The sequence below is a fragment of the Ruditapes philippinarum genome, unplaced genomic scaffold, assembly GCF_026571515.1.
Source record: "Ruditapes philippinarum isolate M1 unplaced genomic scaffold, ASM2657151v2 ctg5376_1_1_1_1, whole genome shotgun sequence".
Classification (NCBI taxonomy): domain Eukaryota; kingdom Metazoa; phylum Mollusca; class Bivalvia; order Venerida; family Veneridae; genus Ruditapes; species Ruditapes philippinarum.
The window spans coordinates 5,026-32,995 of record NW_026857840.1 but is presented as its reverse complement, the minus strand read 5'-3'; the positions used below and the strand labels follow the sequence as shown (position 1 = coordinate 32,995).

Here is a 27,970-nt window from a genome sequence, read left to right as displayed (position 1 = left end):
ATGTTCAAACATTACATGTATATGCTGAAAAATGGCTAATATCTTTAAATCAGCTTATAAACATTTCATGTTTTCTTGCTGTGTCAATTTTGATTGTTAATTTAATTGACGAACGATAACTGTAGCCTTATTCATTCATAACAACGGATCCCAAAAGAATGCTATTCTGAAAAATCCAATTCACAAGCTTAATATTTTGATACGATGAAGCCTTGTTTGCTAAGTTGCTTAATATTGCTTTATTTCATTGTATTTTCATACGCAAACCTTAGAGTGCAAAGTTCTGTTCGTTTGACATGAATTTTCAAATTTATTAATAAAATCAACTCTTCAAAAGTATTTTAAATCATTGTAATTATAGCGTCTTTAAACACGGTATGTTTAAATATGTGCTGGGATTGACAAATGTATACAATTTATTTGGATTTTAACGCATTTTTGAGCTCCAACCCCCAAGTGTATGTGATACAAGATACAAGAAACTTTATTTTATGTGCCTGACATTGGCATACATATATACATTTGAAGTTTGAGGTTTTTATTTATTTTCTATGGTTTGGGGTCCTCCTGTGCTCCTTTCCATTGGCTCTTGTTACTGGGTCTGGTGGGGGTTGCGTTCATTGAACGCCGCCTTTCCTTGTTGATCTTGTTTATCATATTTTACAAGGATAATGGCGTACCGTGTTTTACCGGAGACCGGAGTTTGTCGATTAGTGTACACGGAAATAGAAAGCATGCGAAATGTGAAATGTCAAACTAAGTTATTGTCAAATTTCATCAAACAAACATTCCAGTTTACCACAAAGTATTTTTCTTTAGGTAGAATTAACTGTTCGTTAATGGAGGGAATCCAAGCTGGCAAGAAAGCTGCAGCCATAGAGGCTGTCAACAACCATATATCGGTAAATATTCTACTTTCATTTTAAACTGTGAAATACTATTAAATTTTATGTTTGATATTTTATTTGAAATTGTATCAAATAACTGATATTCGGAATAAGATAAAAAAAGCGTATAAAAAGTAACATTAGAGGTGTGAATTTAATGTGTAAATATTACTACGATTATTTATTATGATACCAGCAATATTGTACATGTATATACCAATGGATCAGCGCCTCCCTGTATTTCAGGACGATATGCTTAATGCACCACATAAGAAAAAGAATATGAAGTCAAACTTTCGCAAAAGATTGTTTAAAAAAAGCACATTGGAGACCATGACTGAAGAGATTATGGAAATATTACCCGGGTTCCTGCAAAAACTACACCATGAAAATTTATGTTATGACTTTTGCAACTTTAATCAAATTAGTATGCAATAAGAAATTCCCATTAACAAATATTTCATTCCTTTTGTTTCTCGATGTTGTTAGATGGTATAGTCTGCCAAGAACTTCAATCTTTCCATGTGGGGTTTATCAGTTTGAATAAGTTCGAAAAAGAAAAGACATCCTTATCTATATATCTATACCATTGCACTTATCTAACTGGTAGTATTAACACAGATCAGACCTTCAGAAATTTTCCATAACATAACGTATGATATAACAGCAACATAACATAACAGCAAGTAAACAATCTTTCATCAAATAAAACATATTTGCAAGAAGATTGTATAATTCAAAAGAAGACGGTGCCAGTATTTATCGGTCTAACGGAAAAAGAATGCGGGGTTTGAATTCAGTGTTGTACGGTGCTCCAATATTCTGGTCAGTAGGCCTTTTTTCAACATATATTCTCTGAAATTTACGATAGAAACACACAATTTTGTATGGAACTTGAACTTAGGGTTAACCATAATAAATATACGAGCTCGTTAGGTCATAGAACAAAGACATCGTCGTTATAACACATGTTTTTGTGACAAATACGAGTCATGTTGAGGTACACATGATCTTTTGTAAACACTATTTCTTCGAAGTATGTGTTTTTTTGTGAATTGTATTGTGCTAGATTAACGATAAATTGTCTCAAAAATTCGATGGAATACTTAAACAATTGGAATAATCTTGCAATGTCCAGCAGTAAGATATTTTGTAACCTATTACCTGGAATTTGTTTATCCCGCCATTAATATTTTGTCCAGAAATATACGGTGTCTCGGTCAGAAGGATAATATTTTGACGTTGCGCGGAAAAGTTGTGGTAATCGCCCTATCACCGTGTTACAAGTCAAGTCAAGTCAAGTAAATTTTATTTATAAGTCGGATACATCAACAATAAACATAAGCTCTGATGAGCTTTTTACACCGACTACAATAATATAAAACACATGTTTAAGATATGATAAATGACAAAAATGGTTATGATAAAATAAGACAAATAGCATTGCATTAACAAATAGAGTATACAAACAGCACTGTACTAGCATTCATCAATAGCATACAAAAGTAAGAGGTAATACATATTAGATCTAATAAAAAAAAAACCATTAATATACATACTAAAAGTTAAGATCACACATCACAGCTTATATAAGACACAAAAACATTTGAGCAGAGGAACATCAGCCATACATACACACAATAAAATGCATAGACAGACCAACTTATAAAAAGAGCAAATTATATATAAATAAATAAAACATGGTTAGGACTAAGCAATAGAATGACAAGGTTAAAATATGCATAATGAACATCAATCCTGACATTAGCATACACACAAACATTCAAGTTATACATGTATATAAAAGATGATACATAGCACATAAAATAGGAATAAATCTATTACAATAAAAGCACACAAAAGCATAGCACTTAAAAATAGAAATAAATCTATCACATTAAAAGCACACAAAAGCAGCTCATATCAAGCACAGTGATAAAACAAATGCAAAGCAAAAGTAACTAAAAACTTGAAACATCCAGCATGTCGCTGCCAACATTTTGTTTTTTTTTTCTTTTTTTTTGATGATGCACATGCGTTATGTGGTATTGCATGAAGTACAGGAGCAGTTCTCCCCTTGGCAAGTATTTATCAGTGATCTAAAATGGTTAAAAGATGAAGTTTGTCTAAAATTATCTGGAAGTTGATTCCAAAGTTTGGCAGCGGCATACCGGAAAGATTTCTTACCATATCTGTCAGTTCTTGGTAAAGGTACCTCAACAATATCGGTGTGTCTAAAATTATATTTTGAATGTTTAAGATGTAGTAAATCATTTAAATAAACAGGAGACATATCATTTAGAACTTTGTACGTTTCTAAAGCAATTGCTCTTAATCTCCTAACTTTCAAAGAAATAAGGCCAGACTTCTCAAGTAGTTGATCATAGTTACTGTTAAAATCATCATAAATAAATCTCAAAGCTCTTTCCTGAATTTTTTCTGTTTTCCTAGTGTTTGATTCATTGGTAAAATGCCAAGTAAGAGGACAATAATTAAAGTTTGACATGACAAAAGAGTAGTATATTGTGAGTCTGCTTAACCTATTAAGATGTTTACCAATTCTCTTTAGTACATTCAGTTGTTTAGAGGCTTTCCTACATATATTTGACACATGTGAATTAAAATTTAACATAAAATCTAAGTTTACACCAAGCAGCTTTACTTCATCATCACATGATATTTCTATATTTTTGAATTTAAAATTAATTTTCTGCTGGCGGGTTTTCTTCCCAAGAGCTATTGCCTGGAACTTCTCAGGGTTAGCCTTCATTTGATTTTTAGCTCGACTATTCGCAGAATAATCGAGCTAATGCAGTCACCCATTTGTCGGCGTCGGCGTCCCTGTGGTTAAGTTTTTGTATGTAAGCTGGTATCTCCATAACTACTGAAGGGAATGGATTGAAACTTCACACACTTGTTCTCTGTGATTATCTAAGATGATTGGCACAAGTCCCATAACTCTGATTTGCTTTTTTTCATAATTATGCCCCTTTTTCGACTTAGAAATTCTTGGTTAAGTTTTTGTATGTAAGCTGGTATCTCCATAACTACTGAAGGGAATGGATTGAAACTTCACACACTTGTTCTCTGTGATTATCTAAGATGATTGGCACAAGTCCCATAACTCTGATTTGCTTTTTTACATAATTATGCCCCTTTTTCGACTTAGAAATTCTTGGTTAAGTTTTTGCGTGTAAGCTGGTATCTCCATAACTACTGAAGGGAATGGATTGAAACTTCACACACTTGTTCTCTGTGATTATCTAAGATGATTGGCACAAGTCCCATAACTCTGATTTGCTTTTTTACATAATTATGCCCCTTTTTCGACTTAGAAATTCTTGGTTAAGTTTTTGCGTGTAAGCTGGTATCTCCATAACTACTGAAGGGAATGGATTGAAACTTCACACACTTGTTCTCTGTGATTATCTAAGATGATTGGCACAAGTCCCATAACTCTGATTTGCTTTTTAACATAATTATGCCCCTTTTTCGACTTAGAAATTCTTGGTTAAGTTTTTGCATGTAAGCTGGTATCTCCATAACTACTGAAGGGAATGGATTGAAACTTCACACACTTGTTCTCTGTGATTATCTAAGATGATTGGCACAAGTCCCATAACTCTGATTTGCTTTTTAACATAATTATGCCCCTTTTTCGACTTAGAAATTCTTGGTTAAGTTTTTGCATGTAAGCTGGTATCTCCATAACTACTGAAGGGAATGGATTGAAACTTCACACACTTGTTCTCTGTGATTATCTAAGATGATTGGCACAAGTCCCATAACTCTGATTGCTTTTTAACATAATTATGCCCCTTTTTCGACTCATGAATTCTTGGTTAAGTTTTTGCATGTAAGCTTGTCTCTCCATATCTACTGAAGGGAATGTATTGAAACTTGAAGAGTTTGTACCTTTTCGGACAATTTTATGTATTCATATAGGTAAGCATTATTATACTCAATGAAACACCCTTGTGACAAATTTTCGAATAGTCGAGCGTTACTATCCTCCGACAGTTCTTGTTTGAGAACCAGTCTATCAAAGTTAAACTATCTTTTTCTAAAGTGCTAACCAAGTCTGTTTTACAAGTGCTTGAGTAAGAAAGAGTGTTATCATCCGCATAATTATACAGTTGACTTTTATTTATGAAAAGGAAAATGTCGTTTATAAAAATATTAAACAAAATTGGGCCAAGTATTGAGCCTTGTGGGACGCCTTTAATTATGTTTTGATAATCACTACATATATTTCCTATCTTTACACATTGTTGCCTATTAGACAGATAACTTTTAATAAGATTGAGTGATTGTTCAGACATACCATAAAATTTCATTTTAAGTAATAATAATAATAATAATAATTCGAACATACCCTGGGGCTTAATTGGCTTAATTTACTGGGGCCAAAGACACTGAGGTATGGGAATTTCACATTTTTTTAAATAACAATACACATGTTTTGCAAAAATAGCAAATTACAATAAAATATTAATTGTTAAAGGTCTCCTACTTTAGGGAGGTAAAATATGAGATTGGGCTATTGTATATTACGTAAGATATAATATGTAATAACATCAAGGTATTAACTGAAAATGATGGCAAAATTGCACCAATGAAGTTGGAAAATACCAACCACTTTAGGAATATGCTCAACACACAAGAAGTTGAAATTTTGTGACCCTTTTTAACTGGTAATAAAATCCTGGATCTGCACCTGACAGTTCTCATTTTCTTTGTTTATAATATTCTTCTCACAAGCTTTAACAAAGCATTTATTGGTATATAAGTTAACATTTATGTTTTCTATGTGTTAACAGGACAATCAGGTGATAGGAATAGGGAGTGGAACCACCGTGGTTAGTGCTGTAGAAAGAATAGGTAAATATCTTTCTTTGTTAGTCACATATTCATTAAGTCTTGTTAATTTGACCGTAATGCAATCTCATTAAAATCATATCCTAACTGATGCTCAACTATCTTTCGTGTAAAGAATAGGCATGATCAAGAAATGGAGCTCAAACAATTATCTGATTTTGATGAGATGGACATATTATTGGTACAGCCCATTTTAGGATTTTATGTTTTGATGGCATTTTCCAGTTTTGACAGATGAAAGTTCCTTATGGCCGATGATTTATACAGGTTCAAGAGGCACTAAATGTTATGTTTTAAGTCAGTACCAGATATTATATACAAGACTAACATACATAACCAAACCTTACACAAATGTATATTTTGATGAGATTGAGTTTGATATATGTCATGTTCTAGAACTGTCTGGTACTTAGGATAAAAGAGGGTCCCAGGTTGGAGTCTTTGTCTTGCTGGACAGTTTCTCATCCTAATGACTAATGAGTGAACAGTTCTAGGTGGTGATATATACCCTACCAGCAAGTTGGTCATCTGGAATGATATAATATCACTTTGGTGTCCAGGTCTAGTGCTTAAAATAATGGCAAAATAGGCATCTGAGGTCTTCCTCTGCCAGTAAAACAGAAAAATTGCCACATCACATTTGCACAGACAGTTTGACTGTAAATCTACCAGAACATACTACTGCCAAAACTTAATGAGGTTATGGCTCCTTAAGGAAATCATAGATTTCTAAAACCATAAACAAATCTTTTTTGATAAAATGTCACAAAATATGATAATGTGACAACATGCGATAATGTGGCATGATAATGTGACAAAATATGATAATGTGACAAAGTATGATAATAATTATAGTGGCAAAATATGATAATGTGACAAAGTATGATAATAATTATAGTGGCAAAATATGATAATGTGACAAAGTATGATAATAATTATAGTGGCAAAATATGATAATGTGACAAAGTTTGATAATAATTATAGTGGCAAAATATGATAATAATCATAGTGGCAAAATATGATAATGTGACAAAGTATGATAATAATCATAGTGGCAAAATATGATAATGTGACAAAGTATGATAATAATCATAGTGGCAAATATGATAATGTGACAAAGTATGATAATAATCATAGTGGCAAAATATAATAATGTGACAAAGTATGATAATAATCATAGTGGCAAAATATGATAATGTGACAAAGTATGATAATAATCATAGTGGCAAAATATGATAATGTGACAAAGTATGATAATAATCATAGTGGCAAAATACGATAATGTGACAAAATAGACTTGATAGTGTTATTACTATCATTTCATCAAGTTTGAAGAGGAAAAAGAAAATGTTGACATGTTTAACATTTAGATATAAATAGTTTAACAACATTTCCTAAATGGCAAAAGTAGATAGACATTAACACTTTTCAACTAAATACCGTATACAGTATTTGAAGTATTGGAAGTTTTTTTTTTTATCTTAAGGAATGTTGACAAATTGATTAAAAAGTGATAAGTTTACAATGTAAATACATATGTATTGTATTATATATCAATTTATTTGCAGCACAGAGAGCAAAAGAGGAAAATTTGAAGCTTATTTGTATACCTACCTCTTTCCAGGTCAGTATCTTATGTTTAAGATATTTATTTTTATTTATTTAGGCCAAATTTGGTTAATTATTTGTTTATGGAACCCCGCAGCCAGACTGATAGTTTGTTGATTAATTTGACAGTTTATGAAAATATGCAAGGAGTAATTAAAGAGACTTATTACACTTTTATACTTTATTTAAACAAAAAAACCCCCAAACAATAGAATATTCAGTTAGTAACCTTTTCAAGCAACTGTAACAGCTGTAGATATGGCTTTTACTTAGCCTCTACACGGAGGAGAGATGCTTGTGTCCCTGATTTCCAACCACTTCCCCTGAAGACTATTTGTTCGAATCCTAACTAGCCTACAAAAGACTTAGTATTTCTACATGTGAGGAAGGTGTCTAGCTAGCTTATGGAAGTTTGGTGGTTCTACTAAGATGCTTGCCATAGATGTGTATTAAATGACATAATAATATTAAAGATGTGACGGAAAACCCAATAAAAAATATTTTTTTTTAAGATTAAGTGTGTTCATTTTGGAAGGCATGAAGTCATTTATTATGAAGCCATTTAATAATTATGATTTATTGTCAATTTATGTATTAAAGATTACAGTTATCACTTAATCATCATATATTTTCATTATATTTTTGTTTTGGTCATGCTAATTTTACAAAATATATTACTTTTTATCACAAAACATAATTTTATATTGTAAGAATATATAGTCGTTTGTGTTCAATTTCAGGCCAAACAGTTGATTGTTGATCATGGATTGGTTCTTGGCACTTTAGAGCAATATCCTAAGGTGTAGTATACTAAATAGTATAGTGTGGGGATGGAGGCGGGGTAGGGGTGGGTGGTGGTTGTAAGTAGATTACAGAACCAGGTACATTTATTTCAAAAATATCATGTCATGTTTAAATACAATGTAGTGTACAGAAGACTTTTTAATATTTTTGTCATAAATAATATTTTATGCCAACACAATATTACTTTTGTCCCTGTACCACTAATTTTAACATCTGGAACATTATAACAAACATTATTCAGAAATGTAGCTGAATGCATAAACAATTAAAAGATAACTGCCAAGGACTGAGAAAAATGTGCAGCCTGACCAGGACTCTAGCCCTCAGAATACGCGTTTTTATACCCAACCAGTCAAGCTTTCCGGTAAAACATCTTCTCTCCTTAATAGATAACAGTTCTAAATTATGACCTATTCCTCAGCTGTTTTGAAATTTGTCCTCGAATTTCTCAGGGTTACATGGCAATTTGAATTTAACTCTTAGCTGTATGAAATCACAGTCCCCCATGGCGTCAACGTCACAGCCTGACTGAGAGTGTATACTTGGGACTCTTGGAATACTGTTCTGCAGCTGGACCAACTGAGCTGAACATGCTTAAACAAGAGGGGACTGCAATATTTTCAATTTGGCCGTTAAAGGTTCTTTAGGGTACATTTTTCTCAATTTTAAAATTTTACTTACTTGTTTGTGAACGTTTTATGTCTAGAGTGGTTTAAAAAGATATATGAGCCGCGTCACGACAAAACCAACATAATGGGTTTGCGACCAGCATGGATCCAGACCAGCCTGGGCATTCGCGCCGTCTGATCAGGATCCATGCTGTTCACTTACCAACCCTATTACAAGTAGAGAAACTGATATCAAACAGCATGGATCCTGATCAGACTGCGCAGATACGCATGCTGGTCTGGATCCATGCTGGTCACAAACACATTATGTTGGTTTTGTCCTGATGCGGCTTATATATCTTAAATATTTTATACAGTTAGATGCAGCTATTGATGGAGCAGATGAAGTGGATGCCAACTTGGTGTGTATAAAGGGCGGAGGTGGATGTCTAACTCAGGAGAAAATTGTAGCTAACTGTGCGAAATCCTTGATCATAATTGCCGATTCAAGGTTTGTTAATATAAATATACTTCAACATTAAATGAATAAATAATTGGTAAGTAAGTCTTGATTCTGAATTTAATTTAGGTTAATTAAATAGTGATCAGTGAAGATGATTCAAAAGGAGTTGATAAGGAACTGTCTTAGGGCAAAATTTTGAAGAAAGTATGTGGTGGCTTGGTTGAGTGGTTAACCCTGAGAAAGCTGTAGTTTCCTTAAGCATGATTTTCTACATCTATCGCTAAGTATTGGTTGGTTCAAGGAACAAATTCAAGAGTGTTTGATTGATATTGCTTCCTTCACACTCAAACTTATCAATTCTTTATAAATTCAGGTAGTCTCTACTCGCTCCTGGTGAAAATGAGAGATTAAACTATGATTAATAGGCGAGCAGTTAAGGTTGTTAACTTCAAACCACTTGCCTCTTACCGCTGTAAGTTCGAGCTGCACATCTGATTCTTTATGTGAGAAAACTATCTAGCTAGCTTACAGAATATGAGCCGCGTCACGACAAAACCAACATAATGGTTTTTCGACCAGCATGGATCCAGACCAGCCTGCGCATCCGCGCAGTCTGATCAGGATCCATGCTGTTCGCTTACCAACCCTATTACAAGTAGAGAAACTGATAGCGAACAGCATGGATCCTGATCAGACTGCGCGGATGCGCAGGCTGGTCTGGATCCATGCTGGTCGCAAACGCTCTATGTTGGTTTTGTCATGACGCGGCTCATATCAGTTGCTCTACTCATACTGTAAAGAGGGACACTTGAGGTCTTCCTCCTCCAGTAAAGCAGGACTGTTGCTGTATGACTTTTACTTTGTTGGTGCAATGTAAAACCCAACCAAAAAAAATGCATGATGGGATACCAGAGGTCTTCCTCTACCATTAGCATGGGAAAGTAGCAATATAACCTTAATAGTCATGGTTTGACTTAAAACTAAATAAACACTTTTCTCAAAAATGTTATACCTGTACTCTATAAGGATTTTTGAAACTGACATATATTTATACCCCTTATGGCTGAGTGGTTGATGTTTTGACATCAAACTGCTTGCCTTCACCACTGAAGATACCAGCCAGCGTACGGAATGCCGGTGGTCCTACTCATGTGCCTGTTTGTGTCTGAAATAATTCTTAGAAAGGTACCTGAGGTCCTCTACCAGTAAGGCTTGAAAGTCGCCAGTTGACCTATACTGTGTTGATGCGACTAAATACCCAACAGAAAATATCAACATACATTAACACACAATATGATTATAATTTGTCAGAAAAAATGTGGAAACTTTGGGAACAACTTGGAAACAGGGCATTCCATTAGAGGTGATAGACATTGCATACAGACCTATACAGCTGCAGATTGTGGAGCTACTTGGTGGATCAGCTCAGCTTAGAATGGGCAAAAGTAAAATGGTAAATTTAAACTAATATTTGAAAATATTTTTGATTTTCAAGCAGAATTATTAGGTAGTTATACAGATGAATAGAATATTGAAAGGAGAATGTATTCAGCTTAATATGTCAGTTATTTTGACCATGGGGTTGACACAAATTTATTCATAATTTAAACATATGAAATGAAAGCTTGGGATAGAGGTATTTTCTTTGTGACAATAGATCTTGGACATTGAGTCAGAAATCATGTGAAATTAGTAGTCTGTCACTTAGGGAGAAATTGATAATTATTAGTTTATTATCCAGGAAAACTGGTAGGCCAACAAGATACGACTTTCATGGTTTAGAACTGTTCAATAATTATGGTGAGGAAACTAAATAGCAGACTGACCAGGGCTCAAACCTGGGACCATTGAATACTGTTCCTATGCTTTATTGACAGAGCAATCTGGTCACTGACACACTATCTCACTTAACCCATTACCAGATATATACGCCTTTCTACGCCTTTTTCACCCCCCCCCCTTTTTTGCTTTCTCAAATGGTGAAAAAATGCCTTATTTAGGCCCCCAAACACTTGTTTTTGTTTGAGAAATGTTGTTAAAAAATGTGACCACTTTTTCGGCACCATCCCCCATCCAAAAGATACATCAGGGGGTTGCCAGAAGGGGGATGTGCCCCATTCTGTTTGGGGGGTTTGAAGGGGGGCGGTAGTCCCCCTCATCACCAAGAAAATTTTGGCCTTGTGAGAGGCTAAGAATGACCCCAGGTCGATCATAAGGTAACGTGTAACCAATGCTGAAATGAAAAAAATTTCGTAACAGTTTTGTCAACAACTACGTATCACAGCCTCTTGATATTTGGTATACAGCATTAACACATGGTCCCATACCGTGGGATTCGATTTCAGGTCTGTCGCTCATCCACTTCCTGTTTATCCACTTAGTTGAATTAGTTAGATTTTTCGACATTAATGGTCAATGGTAGGAAATTTTCGTAACAGTTTTCTCAGCAACTACTTATCACAGCCTCTTGATATTTGGCATACAGCATTGACACATGGTCCCATACCGTGGGATTCAATTTCAGGTCTGTCGCTCATCCACTTCCTGTTTATCCACTTAGTTAAATTAGTTAGATTTTTTGACATTAATGGTCAATGGTAGGAAATTTTTGTAACAGTTTTCTCAGCAACTACTTATCACAGCCTCTTGATATTTGGCATACAGCATTGACACATGGTCCCATACCGTGGGATTGGATTTCAGGTCTGTCGCTCATCCACTTCCTGTTTATCCACTTAGTTAAATTAGTTAGATTTTTCAACATCAATGGTAGGAAATTTTCGTAACAGTTTTCTCAGCAACTACTTATCACAGCCTCTTGATATTTGGCATACAGCATTGATACATGGTCCCATACTGTGGGATTTGATTTCAGGTCTGTCGCTCATCCACTTCCTGTTTATCCACTTAGTTAAATTAGTTAGATTTTTCGACATTAATGGTCAATGGTAGGAAATTTTCGTAACAGTTTTCTCAGCAACTACTTATCACAGCCTCTTGATATTTGGCATACAGCATTGACACATGGTCCCATACTGATGGTTTTGATTTCAGGTCTGTCGCTCATCCACTTCCTGTTTATCCACTTAGTTAAATTAGTTAGATTTTTCGACATTAATGGTCAATGGTAGGAAATTTTCGTAACAGTTTTCTCAGCAACTACTTATCACAGCCTCTTGATATTTGGCATGCAGCATTGACACATGGTCCCATACTTTTGGATTTGATTTCAAGTCTGCAGCTCATCCACTTCCTGTTCACATTAATGGTCAATGGTAGGAAATTTTCGTAACATTTTTCTCAGAAACTACTAATCACAGCCTCTTGATATTTGGCATACAGCATTGACAGCATTCGATTTTAGGTGTGTAGCTAATCCACTACCTAATTACCTACTGAATTAAATTTTCGACATTAATGGGTCAATGGAAAATTTTTTTCGTAACATCACAGCCTCATGATATTTGGTGTACAAATGCAACCCGGCCTTTTCTGTCTTTGACCCATTTTTCACAAAATGCTCATGGGGTAATGGCTTTATAAGTGAACAGTTCCAAACCATGACATACTTCTCCGCTACATTGAAATTGGTCATCGAATTTCTCAGTGTTACGTAGCAATGTCTACATGCAGTCATGGCTTCACCTTGGGTGCCAAATGTCAAAGGGTGAAAAAATGTGAAACCTGACCGAGATTCTAACCCAGGACCTTCTGACTACTCTTATGTGCCTCTATCTACTCAGAGCTATCAGGTCGTTTAAACACAATCTCCCCTAATTAGTCAACATTTCTAAACCGTAAAATGGCCAAAATATATTAGTGTGTTAACATCTGTGTATAAACCAAGAAACATGAAATAATGTTTTGAATTATGTGTCTCATATTTAAATAAATGTTTTTATTGGTTTTGATGATTTACAATTTTGGTTTCAAAGCATTTATAATGATATCTTGTTATACCTACAGAATGTGTGGAAATTGTTATGAAAAGTAAAAAAAAAACTGTTTAAAGTTTGTTTTTTTATTGTTAGTGTTAGGAATATGTTGATTTCTTGCTACACTAATTTACAAAGTTGTGCTGCCTGTCAAGAATTTAAACTTGTTGCTGACCAACTTTAAATTTTCAACTTCATAATTATACCCAAAGTTGGTAAAGTGGACATTTCCAAAAGAGGAAGCATGACAAGTATATTTATGATGTTCCGTAGGATAAGTTTAACTTATAACAAAATGTTTCAGGGACCAGTTGTGACAGATAATGGAAACTTTATATTGGACTGGGTATTTGATAAACCTGGCAACTGGCAAGAAATAAACACAAAGTTGAAAATGATACCAGGTAGGGTGATTATCATATTCTTCAAAATCTAGACTCATACTTTAAAATAGGGTCGAGTGGTTCTGGTCGCAAACTTCAAACCACATGCCTCTTTCTGTTATGGGTTCGAGTCTTGCTAGGAACATTGAATTGTTTCATGAAGGGAAGCTATCCAGCTAGCTCAGTGGTTCTACTCGGGTGCCAGCTTGTGTCTGAAAGGGTATTTTCATTTACCTGTGAAGCTGGAAAGTTGCCATATTACCTTAACATTGTTGATGTAACTTAAAACACAATCATAGAGATAAAAATATGCTTTAAAGCTGCATGTCTCCATATGAGCAAAATGTTTCCAAAAAATTGAGCAACAAAAATCTAGAGAAGAATCACGGGGGAGGAAGTGTTACACGAAGGATGGAGTTCTTATGATTACTTGTTTGGAGTTCTTATGATAACTGTCACGGAGTTCCTGGAAAATGTTACGGCTTTCTGTGGAAAACTTTTCTATATACTTGGAGAACTCGCCTAAAAAATGCTTATTTTTAACTTTAAATGGGGAGTTTGAGGTGCTAAATTAAACTTTGATAATTAAGCTTGCCCTACATATTGTATTTTGTTTCAGAAAAAAATCTTTTAGTCCATATTTTGTCGCCTTGTTTTAAAAAATCTGCAAGTTTTGAGAAAAATTACCAAATTACTTGCTAATTCGTACATATTGACCTTTTCATTTGTGATCTTCTTCGTTGCTATACTTAATTACCTAATTATTATGGAGAGTTGCAAACATAAAGCCCGGGCTAATAAATTTATACCCGATTTTTCAAATGTTACGGAGTTCTTGCGATAACTCAAAATATGTCCTGGAGTTCTTATGATAACTTTTGTTACTGCCAGTGTGTTTTTGTGCTTAATCACGGCGCGTTTAAGCGTATTTTATTAGACAATAAGTGTGTAAATTATTATGAAGCATAGTACGCTTATCATTTGCACAAAAATTTGGTTATATAACGTTGGTTTTGATCGTGTTTTTCAGTTCAAGAGATATTTTTCTTAGCTCCGTTTCTTGTGTTTTTTGTGTTTGTTTTGGTCTTTTTGTGTGTGTGTTTTTTTATATTTTATTGGAATGACTGTAAACATACTTGATGTAGAGCATTTACTTACAGGATAAAAATACGCTTTGAATCATGATTTCGTCATATATACATTATTCCTGGCAGTTTTAGAGAACATTAAGTAACTATGCTATCGGTATGCATGTAAATGGTTTTCAGCAAAATAGGAGGTAGTATGCACTACCTTTATCTAAATTTAATGAGGTGGGTGTCGTCTTTATGTTTCAACGGGTATTTCAATTTCTAAAAGGTATCAGTTTTTGTCATAGAAACGTATAAAGTTCTATGACAATGATCACGGTGCATATCCATATCGGTACCCTCTTTGCGAAATCTGCTCAAACGGTACCCTCTTCGAACATGCACATGTCATTCTCTGCTAAAAACAAACCAGCGATGGATAACAATCCAGTAAAATTTCATTGTAATAAGGAAAGGAGGTATGACACGTAGCAAAGATGTATACCACGGAACACTACAATGTTTTATTTATGTGCTGATTTGTCATGTGCACGTTTTTCATGTACTGCAAATTCACAATAAGCTTAAAAAAATCGACATGTCTTGCCTCGCCCATCACATCAACATATTTTTTTCGGGCTGAAATGAACCTATGGCTTGATTATATATGCATCACACATATTTAATATGTTCATATATATATATCATCTTCGGACAAATGGCAGTATATATTGTCAAAATTAAATGAAAAATTCATAATTTAAACACCCTACTTTCGCCTACTTTCGGTTTTGCAGCATCACAGGCTACCTCTCTTCATTTGAATTTTTATATCACAGGTACCCTCTCATTTTTGAACACATAGGTACCCTCAAAGCACGAGATATGCTTTTATTTGCGTTAATCGTTAAGTATGTATGTACTATTTCTTACTTTTATATAAATATTACATACTTAGCGATTAACACATAAAAGTATATGTCGTGCTTTGAGGGTACCTATGTGTTAAAAAATGAGCTTGATTATATATGCATCACACATATTTAATATGTTCATATACATATCATCTTCGGACAAATGGCAGTATATATTGTCAAAAATAAATGAAAAATTCATAAAAACACCCTACTTTCGGTTTTGCAGCGGCACGGGCTACCTCTCTTCATTTGAATTTTCATATCACAGGTACCCTCTCATTTTTTAACACATAGGTACCCTCAAAGCACCTAACTTATCACTTTCACGCGTCGGACTAGTAATCTAAGGATTGCTGACCGCGTGCGTTCAACCCTGACATGGGCAAGCCCTTGTTTCCTTGAGCAAAAAACTTTACACTCATTGCTTAGTACTGGTTGGTTTCAGGAACAGATTCGAGAGTGTTTCAATAAAAGCTTATAGCTTCCAACACAATCGAACTAAAATAAATTTATATAAACTAAAAATAACAAACGTACCTGATGAAGGAAAAAAAAACTAAAAACAAACAACAACAAACTCCGTCCTACCTTTGAAAGAATGTTAACTGGATCCCGCTATATGTTTATAATGTCACTTGTTGCTATTGTAGTTAATTTGATTCCTTTGTTTTTTCCAAATTGCACATAAAATATACTGATACCTGTACGAAATTTTGGCACGGATTCTGGGCGGAATTGGCACGGAATTGACACGGAATCAGTGATTTCTGGGCGGACCAGGAACGGAAACGCAAATTCCGTGTCATTCCGTCTCACAAGAAAAATATTTTGTTCACTTTTCTGGGCGGAAAACTAGAAAAATTCCGGCTGGAATTTTATTTGGAGCAGAATTTATACTTAAACATTTCATCTTGGACAGAATTTTCAACTTTGAAATTTTCTTGGGAAGGAATGGTCTTCACTATGGGCGGTTCTATTCTTAAACATTTTTCTTGAACAGAATTTCACATACATGTATAAGATGTCTAAATCATAATTGTTAACTCTTGTTTTTGCACTTGCAGACATTGAAATTTTACCAACTGTACTTATTATTTTTGTTGAAGCATGATACTTGACCAATAATTACAGGTGTATTTTTAGAATAAATAGGGTTATTTTTTAGACATTAAAATATACCTTGAAACAATGTTTTTAAATATTGTGGCAAATGATATATTGTCAGACTAATTTAGCAAATCTTTTTTGTACTGAAAAACAACTGTAATAATCTTAGTGTAGAACTTGAAAACATTCACCTCCAAAATGCTTAAGTTTATAAAAAGCAACATTGAAATAAGAATGCTGTTTAAATTTGAATATCAGGACAGCCACAGGACAAGATAGTGTGCTTGCCATTTTAAACTCTAAGAAATCATGATTTTGTTATAAAAAAATAAACAAAAACAAAACAAAAACATTGCATGAAATAATCTCATATAGTATGCCCTTTTAATCTATATAGAATTGACCAGCCAATACTGCCCAATAATTGCTTTCATTTAGGTAAATAATTACTACAATATACATCCACTGAGATTTTACACTACACAGATCAGAGCTCTGATAAAACTCAACTGACCGGCAGTTTCCCACCATCTTAAACTCTTTGCATGACTGGTCATTCCAACAGATCAGGCTGTTCCATTGAATTATTTTGGGGAGAGATAACATTATAAATTTCATATGCAGAATTTGTCTAGGACATTGCAATTTTTTTTTTGTTCAGAAATTTGTAATGATTTTTAAATTCTATATCTATATCTATTTGTTACTTGAATTTTTGTTACATTCAATGAATGGAGGTTGAGATGATGAGTAAATTAACCCTGTTTTACATAATGATTGACCTGTCCATGCAGTTATACAGTTGTGAATTTTGAATTCTAAGATATCTGGGTCAGCAAAAAGAGTGCTATTAACAGAGGATGTACTTGATATTTTAACAATTTTGGAGATATACTTTTGTTTAAGATCTCAAAGTGTTTTAGTATTGGTATGATAAATAAGTGTGAAAACATGGGACAAGGAGATGAACAACATAATCAGGTAATCATAAACCTTTAGTTACATTAATGCTGAAACAAGTTTTATATCAAACTATCAATGGTAGCAAACTAAAATTTGTAACAAGAGGTCAATGTTGTTTTTATATTTTCAACTTCATACATTTGTTTTTTTCTGATAATTGTTTTAAATCTTTATTACATGTTTAATGACTGTAAAATATAAATTATTCAATGATTCTATATAATGATTGTGTGTATTGTATAAATTAATAGCATGTAGTAGATCTTTTTCATTTCCTGGAAATTAAACAAATTAAGTCAATTTGATTAAATAGGAATAAATGGTACAAATTCAGAAGTTTTGTACAGCTGAACAGGGTCATCATAATCATTTATTATTTTACATGTATGTGAACGTGTTTTCAATGGAACAATCTAAAATTACATTTTACACTCATAATTTCAGACTGGGAGTTAAGTGCTGACTGTGAGATGCAAGGTGTTTCAATAAAGATGTGCAGTATTAATCCTGAAAAGGTATATTTTTAAATCTCAATACTTTACTATTCAACATCTTTCCTTGAAAAAATACATAACCAGATTACCAGTAATAAAAAGTGTCACAAATAAAGCAGTTAATTAATTCTTATACAGAGCAATTCTTAAACACTTAGTGTGCACTGAAATAAGATACTGCGTAAGCTTTAGTATTTTTGAATATGCATAAGCACTGTTAATATTTAATACTGTTGAAACATAAAATTTGATATTATCAAAAAATATGAAATATAACTGCATATAATTATGCAATCAAACATAATTCATTACTACATTTTTGTTTAATTAATTATTAATTTTATTATTAAAGGTGAGCACAACCACAAGAAGTTCTTGGAAACACAGGCAGTGGACTTAAAACAGACATCAATTAAAGAAATAGTAATTTAAATAATCAGAAACATTTGAAACAAATTTATGATTGAAACACTCTCAGCAAAAAAATTGCAAAAAAACAAAGTGTTGGATTCTAAGAAAACCAGTACCTACCAAAACCTGCAGGTAGAAAAAAACTGTTTGTGTTATAGTGAATGTATGGTATTCTATTCTGTATTTGGACTAAAGGATATGTATTAAATTTTGTGAAAGAAAATTTAATGTGATACATTATTGATAATTTTATCCCAAAAAAATGTGATCATGTTAAACTCATAAAAATTCCGCCCCCATGAATTCTGTCCCAGAATTCCGCCCAGAATTTTGTTTGACAATTCCGTTCCAAAATTCCGTTCTGAAATTCCGCCCCGAGATTCCGCTTCAAAATTCCGCCCCAAGATTCCGCTTCAAAATTCCGCCCCAAGATTCCGCTTCAAAATTCCGCCCCAACTCATTTGCATATTTCGTCCCAATTCCGCCCAGAATCCGTCCCGTTTCCGCCTGGAATCCGGCCGGAATCCGTGCCAAAAGCAAATGGTTAACACTTGTATATTTGGGGGAGAATTTAAATTTCTGGGCGGAATCTGCCATTGAATTCCGCCTCATTTCCGTGCAGAAAATTTCGTACAGGTAGTTAACAATTTTCAAGTATTTATTCAGATGTTAATAATCTGGTAAAGAATAACATAATAGATTTATCCCTTTGCGGCAGAGGTATGCAGTAAATAAACTATATAAAATTTTACCTTTTGAACTTTCTAACCTCTTCCTTTTCAAAAAAGTGATAAGTGAGGTGCTTTGAGGGTACCTATGTGTTAAAAAATGAGAGGGTACCTGTGATATGAAAATTCAAATGAAGAGAGGTAGCCCGTGCCGCTGCAAAACCGAAAGTAGGGTGTTTTTATGAATTTTTCATTTATTTTTGACAATATATACTGCCATTTGTCCGAAGATGATATGTATATGAACATATTAAATATGTGTGATGCATATATAATCAAGCCATAGGTTCATTTCAGCCCGAAAATATGTCGATGTGATGGGCGAGGCAAGACATGTCGATTTTTTGTAGCTTATTGTGAATTGCAGTACATGAAAAAACGTACACATGACAAATCAGCACATAAATAAAACATTCTAGTGTTCCGTGGTATACATCTTTTCTACGTGTCATACCTCCTTTCCTTATTACAATGAAATTTTACTGGATTGTTATCCATCGCTGGTTTGTTTTTAGCAGAGAATGACCTGTGCATGTTCGAAGAGGGTACCGTTTGAGCAGATTTCGCAAAGAGGGTACCGATATGGATATGCACCGTGATCATTGTCATAGAACTTTATACGTTTCTATGACAAAAACTGATACCTTTTAGAAATTGAAATACCCGTTGAAACATAAAGACGACACCCACCTCATTAAATTTAGATAAAGGTAGTGCATACTACCTCCTATTTTGCTGAAAACCATTTACATGCATACCGATAGCATAGTTACTTAATGTTCTCTAAAATTGCCAGGAATAATGTATATATGACGAAATCATGATTCAAAGCGTATCTTTATCCTGTAAGTAAATGCTCTACATCAAGTATGTTTACAGTCATTCCAATAAAATATAAAACACACACACAAAAAAAGACCAAAACAAACACAAAAAAACACAAGAAACGGAGGAAAGAAAAATATCTCTTGAACTGAAAAACACGATCAAAACCAACGTTATATAACCAAATTTTTGTGCAAATGATAAGCGTACTATGCTTCATAATGATTTACACACTTATTGTCTAATAAAATACGTTTAAACGCGCCGTGATTAAGCACAAAAACACACTGGCAGTAACAAAAGTTATCATAAGAACTCCAGGACATATTTTGAGTTATCGCAAGAACTCCGTAACATTTGAAAAATCGGGTATAAATTTATTAGCCCGGGCTTTATGTTTGCAACTCTCCATAATAATTAGGTAATTAAGTATAGCAACGAAGAAGATCACAAATGAAAAGGTCAATATGTACGAATTAGCAAGTAATTTGGTAATTTTTCTCAAAACTTGCAGATTTTTTTAAAAAAGGCGACAAAATATGGACTAAAAGATTTTTTCTGAAACAAAATACAATATGTAGGGCAAGCTTAATTATCAAAGTTTAATTTAGCACCTCAAACTCCCCATTTAAAGTTAAAAATAAGCATTTTTTAGGCGAGTTCTCCAAGTATATAGAAAAGTTTTCCACAGAAAGCCGTAACATTTTCCAGGAACTCCGTGACAGTTATCATAAGAACTCCAAACAATTTATCATAAGAACTCCATCCTTCGTGTAACACTTCCTCCCCCGTGAGAATGTTCACCACGACTTTGACCACTAAAATCTTGTCCGACCAATAACTAAAAAACGCTATGGCCTTCTGTCCGAAGATAAGTGTGGTAGTTAGTCATGACCAGTAGCTGACTGACCCCAATTGATTTTGAGGATAGTTGGTCTAAGTGCCATGTCATAGTGACCTTAAGCAAAGATAAGTCTTGTATCAAGACTAAATGTTTTCCATTAGAGGGGCATATTCATGCATGTAACTTTTTTTACAAACATCTCTTGATTTCTATTCATAATATGGTAATGAACAAGTCTTAATATGCATTCAATTTTTGTTCTGCCATAATAGATAAATTCTATTTTCTCTGTGAATATACCAAGATTATTGTGCACTGTGATTCCTAATGAAAGGCATTAGTATAAAAAATATTAGAGTAGTAAAAGCGGAAATAAAACTTTTTATCGTATAGAAATGTGTGCAGACACGTTAATAACTGCGAGGAGGAAAGTGTCACAAATATGTGAGATGTAAATTAACTTTGTTAAGGAAAACTTGGCCATTAATGTGCACGTTTGTGTCAAAGAAAGATGTATTACCTTAAAATAAAATCTTCCCCTTATTATTTTAAAAGACAAGTCTGCACAAATTCTGTGTAATTTCTATAAAATGATAGGAATAACATTTTTTTTCTGTCAGACTGCAGGGTTTTCTGTCTCCTATTTAGATTTGTCTCAATTCACATATAAAATTTTGAAATTCCATCAATTTTAATATCATTCTTCAAGTATGTTTATGATACATTTAAGTAAGGCATTTTTTACCAAAAATAAATCTTATTTTCTTCTGCATGTTATCACTTATGCAGGGAGACAATATGATAGTTATTCATCCATCAAGCTTAATTTCAAGGAGAATGGGACATCTTTTAGTATGATTGTCTGCACACTTAGATCAAAAGCTTCAATGTAAGGTGTTTTTCTTATGTTTGTTTGATGGCACACCAACACAGTTTCAGTCAAATAGCACAGAAACAGGAAAGATGATTTTGGCTAACCTTGGGTGTTTTGAGCTTAATTTTTAAGTGAAAGATCATGCAAATATATTGTCAAAAAAAATCAAATTAAGGTCTTTCGTTGGAACAAAAAAAAAAGGGACAAAATCTAGACAAAAACATTTTATTCATCATTTTTAGCGAAAATTTTAAAATATATTCTGACTGAATATCGAACAAGGCATGGATTTCCCAGCTGATCTTGGTCTGTACTGGTCACATGGGGTGAACCTGTAGTTGAATGGTTGACCTCCTAATTTTCTTGCATATCAGACAGGATATTCTTGCATATCAGACTGGCGTTTCCGTGAGATTTACCCATACCGGAAATTTCATCTGGCATGGGGGTGACAGATGAGTCACGTGCTGTACAACGGCATGCTTAGGATGTTATGAATGAAGTTGCAATTCATACGCTGTTGTACGAAAGTAGTTACGGTTGTAATGATATAAATTTCCATTGATATTCAGGATAAAGTATTAAAAATATACTGGAATATGGAAGAATAAGCAAGAAAAAAATATCTGACATATGTTTGCAGTTGGGATTGGAATATCCGTCCCTCAGTCGACCGCCCATGGGCAGTAACTGGGCAAGCCTTGTTACCGCCCAAAGGGCTGGTCACCTCGGGACAGATTTTCCGATCCTAACTTCAAAATATGACAGATATTATTAATCTACTGTTTGTATCGGTGCTAGAAAAACCTGTCTTATACCTCCTTGCAAGACAAGTTGTCAATTTTATATTATGTCATTCCTACACGCTTTTTATGAATGAATTGCTTTGTTAGGGTGACATTTTGCCATTATGAATGAAGTTTTAAATTCATACGCTACAGTTAGAAAAAAGTACTTAATGAAAATACTAGTTTTTGCAAATTTTTCTGAAATATAGTTAATACATGTATGTATGTAATATTCCAGAAGAAGAATCAAACACACTGGCAGTTATCAATGACAGGAATATCTAGCTCTCTGGTTTTAACTGTTCAGTGGAAACTTGGCACAGCCTTGTTACCCCCAGAGCAGTCACCGGAAACAGTTACCTGAGAGCTAGATATTTCAGTCTGTTCTTCCAGCCTTTGTAAGATCCTTATAGTATGAAATAATAAAGCAAACTTTTTTAATTTGTCTTTATGTTAGGTGTGGTAGAGACAGGCTTGTTTGTAAACATGGCCAAGAAAGCATACTTTGGACAGCCAGACGGATCTGTGTTGATGAGGTAGGCAGTGAAGAAACCGGAAAAGTTGCTGCCATACAGTGTTAAATCACTTCTTTACTGTGTTCACATATATTTTTGACAGTGTTTCTATACACATAAGCTATATGTATTCAAGATTTGCTCTTTTTTTTCATATCACAAATCAAATTCATTGTATATTTTTTGACTGTGGAAAGTTTCTGATACATGTTTTGTGTGTATTAAGTTTCTGAAAAGTATTTTTTTGTGTAAAGTTTGTGAAAAATATTTTTTGGTAAAGTTTCTGAAAAATATTTTTTGTGTAAAGTTTGTAAAAAATATTTTTTGTGTTAACTTTCTGATTAACATTTTGTGAAAAGTTTCTGAAAAACATTTGTTGTGTAAAGTTTTGTCTGATGTTAAAGAATATTGTACATATTTCTAGTTTTGATATTTACTAAGACTGCAGGTAGCAGCATTTATTCCTTTGTACTTTATGTGAATTAGAATTATAAGGTACACATTCTCTGTTATTTTTAGAAATCACCGGAAGAGGTGTCAGCTAAGGGTTCGAAATAAAACAAAAAAGCACTGAATATTTTTTCACAAATGCATTGATTTTACAGCAAGCATTTTCAGTATTACATTGAAAGAATATTGAAAGAATATCACCCTGGTTATAATCTCTTTGTTATCTGGTTTGTGCTGTGCTCGTACATTATTTATGAATGAGTAAACCAAAATGAATGGTTACTTGCCTGATAAACTACAATCCTAACATATATATGGTTTCGTATAAAGTTGTTAAAACTTCGCACTGCCCATTTAGCGTTGGACTATTAATCAGATGACCTTGGTTAGATTCCCAGACGGTGCTGGACAATCTTCCTAAAACCAATCATACAAAATCAGCTAGTTTCAACATTGTTGCATTAATATATAATATCTTTTTTTTAAAACAAAATTGACATGCATTTATTGTTGTTAGTATTACAAGTGTATTTGTTATTGTCTACAATTCTTAAGATGAAATGAAAGACAATTTGTATGTAAAGAATGTATTTTTGGGACCATCAGATGTATTTAGACAGATATTTGTGACACCAGATACGTATGATATTAATTAATATGTTGTAATAAACGTGTGCTATAAATCACATATTGCTTTCAAAAGCATAGCATTTAAAGGGACTGCACTGACATTTTTGACATGGCAATGCTTAAAATAAATTTTCGAGATTTATATGTACCATTTCATGAAGATCTAGACCAATAACTTGTTTGCAAAACTCAGATCATTCACTTTTTCCAGAATAATTATTCTAATTGTGAAAAATGACCAAAAATTGAAAAGTGTTGCAACGTTTTCACACAAATCAGACTAATAATAGCACTAAAGTACAATTTTCAATATATTTCCGACTATATTTCGTAATTATTTTTTAATCATTTTCTGATTTAAGTGTCCCAGAATTTGAAATTTTATGATTTAGGCCTTTGGACCTCAGTGGAGTTTCTTTAAGGTCACATTTTGTATGTGAATTGCTGGCTATATTTAATAGAGATCAAATATATTATTTTAAAACAAGGACATTTTTATGTTAATGATAACAAGATTGTGTAGACATACATGGCCCTCACCGCTGTTGGTTCGAATCCAGACAGGGACTTTGGATTCTTTCATGTGAGGAAGCTATCCAGCTAGCTTACGGAACGTCGGTGGTTCTACTCAGGTGCCCGTTTGTGCCTAAAATAATGGAAAGTAAAGCTGGAACGTCGCCATATGACCTATAATGCGTCTGTGTGACGTAAAACCCACTTAGACAAACAAACAAACATACATGCCATAACGTCCCAGATGACCGGGAATGTCCCAGAAATGAGGTGACTGTCCCGAGACGCCATACTCTGTAGATTTTAATCCCTGACTGCTGGAAATCAAAAGTGGTTATTCTTTCCTTCTTGTATTAAATTTCAATATAAAAACCCTTACATTCGGAATGGAATGTTATAGATTAAAATTGGGGCAATTAAATTACACAAATTCAGCAAGTTATGTGTTAAAGCATATAACTTTACTGATCTTCAACCACTTGCACTATCTTAAACTGTGTGTTCATGCTCCTCAAAATATATTCCTGTAATCAGTATTGTACAGTTCAGTGTTAAATAACCAGTAATCATATTATATGTATATTATATTATAACAAAAATCTGCCTCTTAATTAACCAGAACAATAGATGTGTATGTTTATATTTTGTTGTGATGTGAAAATATCTAAATTATATAAAACTTGTGTTTATTTAAAGAATCTCATGTTAAGATTTTTCAACTTGACAAAACAGACTATAGAGAATAGAGAAACTTATACAGTCCTTGTTTGAATAGATTGTATGATTCGAAAACAAGGTTCAAGGTCAATCAGTTTAATTCTGTAAACCAGAGGTTGCTGGTTTGATCCTTAGAGAGGGTATAATTTCACTACAGTAACTAGAATTGATCTTGAACATTGAATCTAATAGTCATTTGTCATGTGCAGTTAGAAGTCTGTCATTTGTGGAGAGATTGGTAATTACTGTTTAGTTATCCACAAAAGGAGAAATTGGTAATTACTGGTTAGTTATCCAGAAAAGGAGAGATTGATAATTACTGGAAGGAGAGAGTGGTAATTACTGGTTAGTTATCCAGAAAAGAAGAGATTGGTAATTACTGGTTAGTTATCCAGAAAAGGAGAGATTGGTAATTACTGGTTAGTTATCCAGAAAAAGAGATTTGTATTTACTGGTTAGTTATCACGATAAGGAGATATTGGTAATTACTGGTTAGTCATCCAGAAAAGGAGAGATTGGTATATACTGGTTAGTTATCCAGAAAAGGAGAGATTGGTAATTACTGGTAAGTTATCCAGAAAAGGAGATATTGGTATTTACTGGTTAGTTATCCAGAAAAGGAGAGATTGGTATTTACTGGTTAGTTATCCAGATAAGGAGATATTGGTAATTACTGGTTAGTTATCCAGAAAAGGAGAGATTGGTAATTACTGGTTAGTTTTCCAGAAAAGGAGAGATTGGTATTTACTGGTTATTATCCAGAAAAGGAGAGATCGGTTATTACTGGTTAGTTATCCAGAAAAGGAGAGATTGGTATTTACTGGTTAGTTATCCAGAAAAGGAGAGATTGGTAATTACTGGTTAGTTATCCAGAAAAGCCGGATAGCTGCACAGACTGGTGAGGTATTACAAAAAATGTATCATAATTTTTTTAAATTAATGATATAAATGTAGTACATGATTAATCCATCTTGAATAGAACATTCTAATTCTGAAGCGAATTAAATGTTAGAAGTTATTCATACCAGTATAGAGTGACGTAAACAATGAGGGTATATACGGAACTAATTGAAATTGCTACGCCTATGGTGTTTAGATTCTTCTTTTTTTTCTGAGATCTGTTGTGTTAAAAGTTAGTTTGTTAGATTTTTTGACTACCTCACAAACATGTTTCTTAAATGTTAGATAGGGTGAATTTGTTTTTAGAAAATAGATGTTTCTGTTTTGATTTCAAGTTCAACCAGTTTGTAGATTATAGAAATTTTATTAAAACAGCTTGATTGTATAGTCAACAATTTGACTGTCTGTCTTTCATTATGTCCTGCCTTTTGTCAAGTTCATGTGTTCATACCTTTCTTTACATTATCTTCATTTACTCGGAAAATGAAATTAAATTTGGCCGCGTGGGTTGTTCGGACCCTGTCAAGGGCAAGCTTTTGTTTCCTTGAGCAAGAAACGTTACATTCATTGCTTTAGTACTGGTTGGCTCCAGGAACGGATACGAGAGTGTTTCAATAAGCCTTGTGTAGCTTCCAAGACAATCTAACTAAAATAAAGTCACGTAAACTTAATCGAATGGAATAGTATTGTCTGTCCGCCTGCTTTAGCAGTCGAGATGAAATTTGTTTAACACCGGGATCAATGAGTTAATGCAATTTCTTTAGATCAAAAAGGAGAGCATTGAATTTGTTATGAAAGGGCCGCTCACAAGAGCGAGGGGAAATGTCTGGGACAGTTTATCTTGGCCATTGAGTTTAATGGTCATTTGTCTCTCACCCTTTATTTAGACATTATGTGGATTCAGTCGGTCATTATTTCTTCTTTTTTTTGGGGGGGGGGTGGGGGATGGGGTAATGTTATTTTCTGGCAGGCATTGGTTTTTCCAGTTATTAGTTAGTTATCCCGGAAAGCCAGAACGATGGATGTACATGCTGCAGAGATATGACCAAATATATGTTAAAATCAGTGTAAAAATCAACATAACAAACAGACTGTCAGTGTGGTTGGGTTAAACAAAGGAGTTGTTAAATACATTTTATGAAAGTGCAATATTGCAGGGATACCTACATGTATTCTGCCGTGTGGATCAAAGGGAATGACGCTTAGCTAAATCTATAAAATCTGAAATATGCCCATGAGTTAGAGTTATTGCCCTTAATAACTTAAAAGGACTGCACTGAGGTGTAAAAGCATACGGACATTAAATTTGAATTTCTTACATAAATGAGCTGGGACAATTAAAACAAACAAAAAGTTATGAAAAAGATGATAGCTGAAGATCGTACATGTATTTTTGTACTTTTCTCAGGCCCATTTTAATCCACGTGTATTTTTAATTTACAGATGGCCCTTTCTGAAATAAAAATCAAACTTTGTTTGAAAGGACATTTAACATAACGTAATATTTGTCTTGTAGATTTTAATAGGCCTTTTCATGAAATATGTATTTCTATAACAACATTACTCACATGTTGACTCGTATGTGAAGTACGGCCCATCGTCACTTAGAAAATTGCCACTTTTCAAAAAACATTTCATTCGTATAACTGGTTAGATGT

The 27,970-nt window shown here is 33.6% G+C and overlaps 1 protein-coding gene and 1 long non-coding RNA gene across 2 annotated transcripts; both read left to right on the top strand.

Moving 5' to 3' along the window:
• Positions 1-700: 700 nt before the first annotated feature.
• LOC132751195 (ribose-5-phosphate isomerase-like) lies at positions 701-26,707 on the top strand. Its single transcript, XM_060741332.1, has 8 exons — positions 701-902; positions 5,708-5,768; positions 7,334-7,389; positions 8,114-8,173; positions 9,163-9,296; positions 10,560-10,701; positions 13,488-13,587; positions 23,045-26,707. Exons 1-8 carry the CDS (start codon positions 735-737, stop codon positions 23,125-23,127), a joined length of 804 nt encoding a protein of 267 aa, XP_060597315.1. The 5' UTR covers positions 701-734; the 3' UTR covers positions 23,128-26,707.
• On the top strand, positions 17,221-19,081 carry LOC132751203 (uncharacterized). Its single transcript, XR_009628649.1, has 3 exons — positions 17,221-17,641; positions 18,068-18,138; positions 18,470-19,081. It is a non-coding gene; the product is annotated as an uncharacterized LOC132751203 (long non-coding RNA).
• Positions 26,708-27,970: the final 1,263 nt, after the last annotated feature.

Bases quoted from the DNA above. Each gene is read 5' to 3' on its own strand.
- LOC132751195 (XM_060741332.1), top strand. From the start codon at position 735: ATGCGAAATGTGAAATGTCAAACTAAGTTATTGTCAAATTTCATCAAA. The intron at 7,390-8,113 runs GTCAGTATCTTA...GTTCAATTTCAG, and splicing joins GTATACCTACCTCTTTCCAG to GCCAAACAGTTGATTGTTGA. The intron at 13,588-23,044 runs GTAGGGTGATTA...TCTTTATGTTAG, and splicing joins AAAGTTGAAAATGATACCAG to GTGTGGTAGAGACAGGCTTG.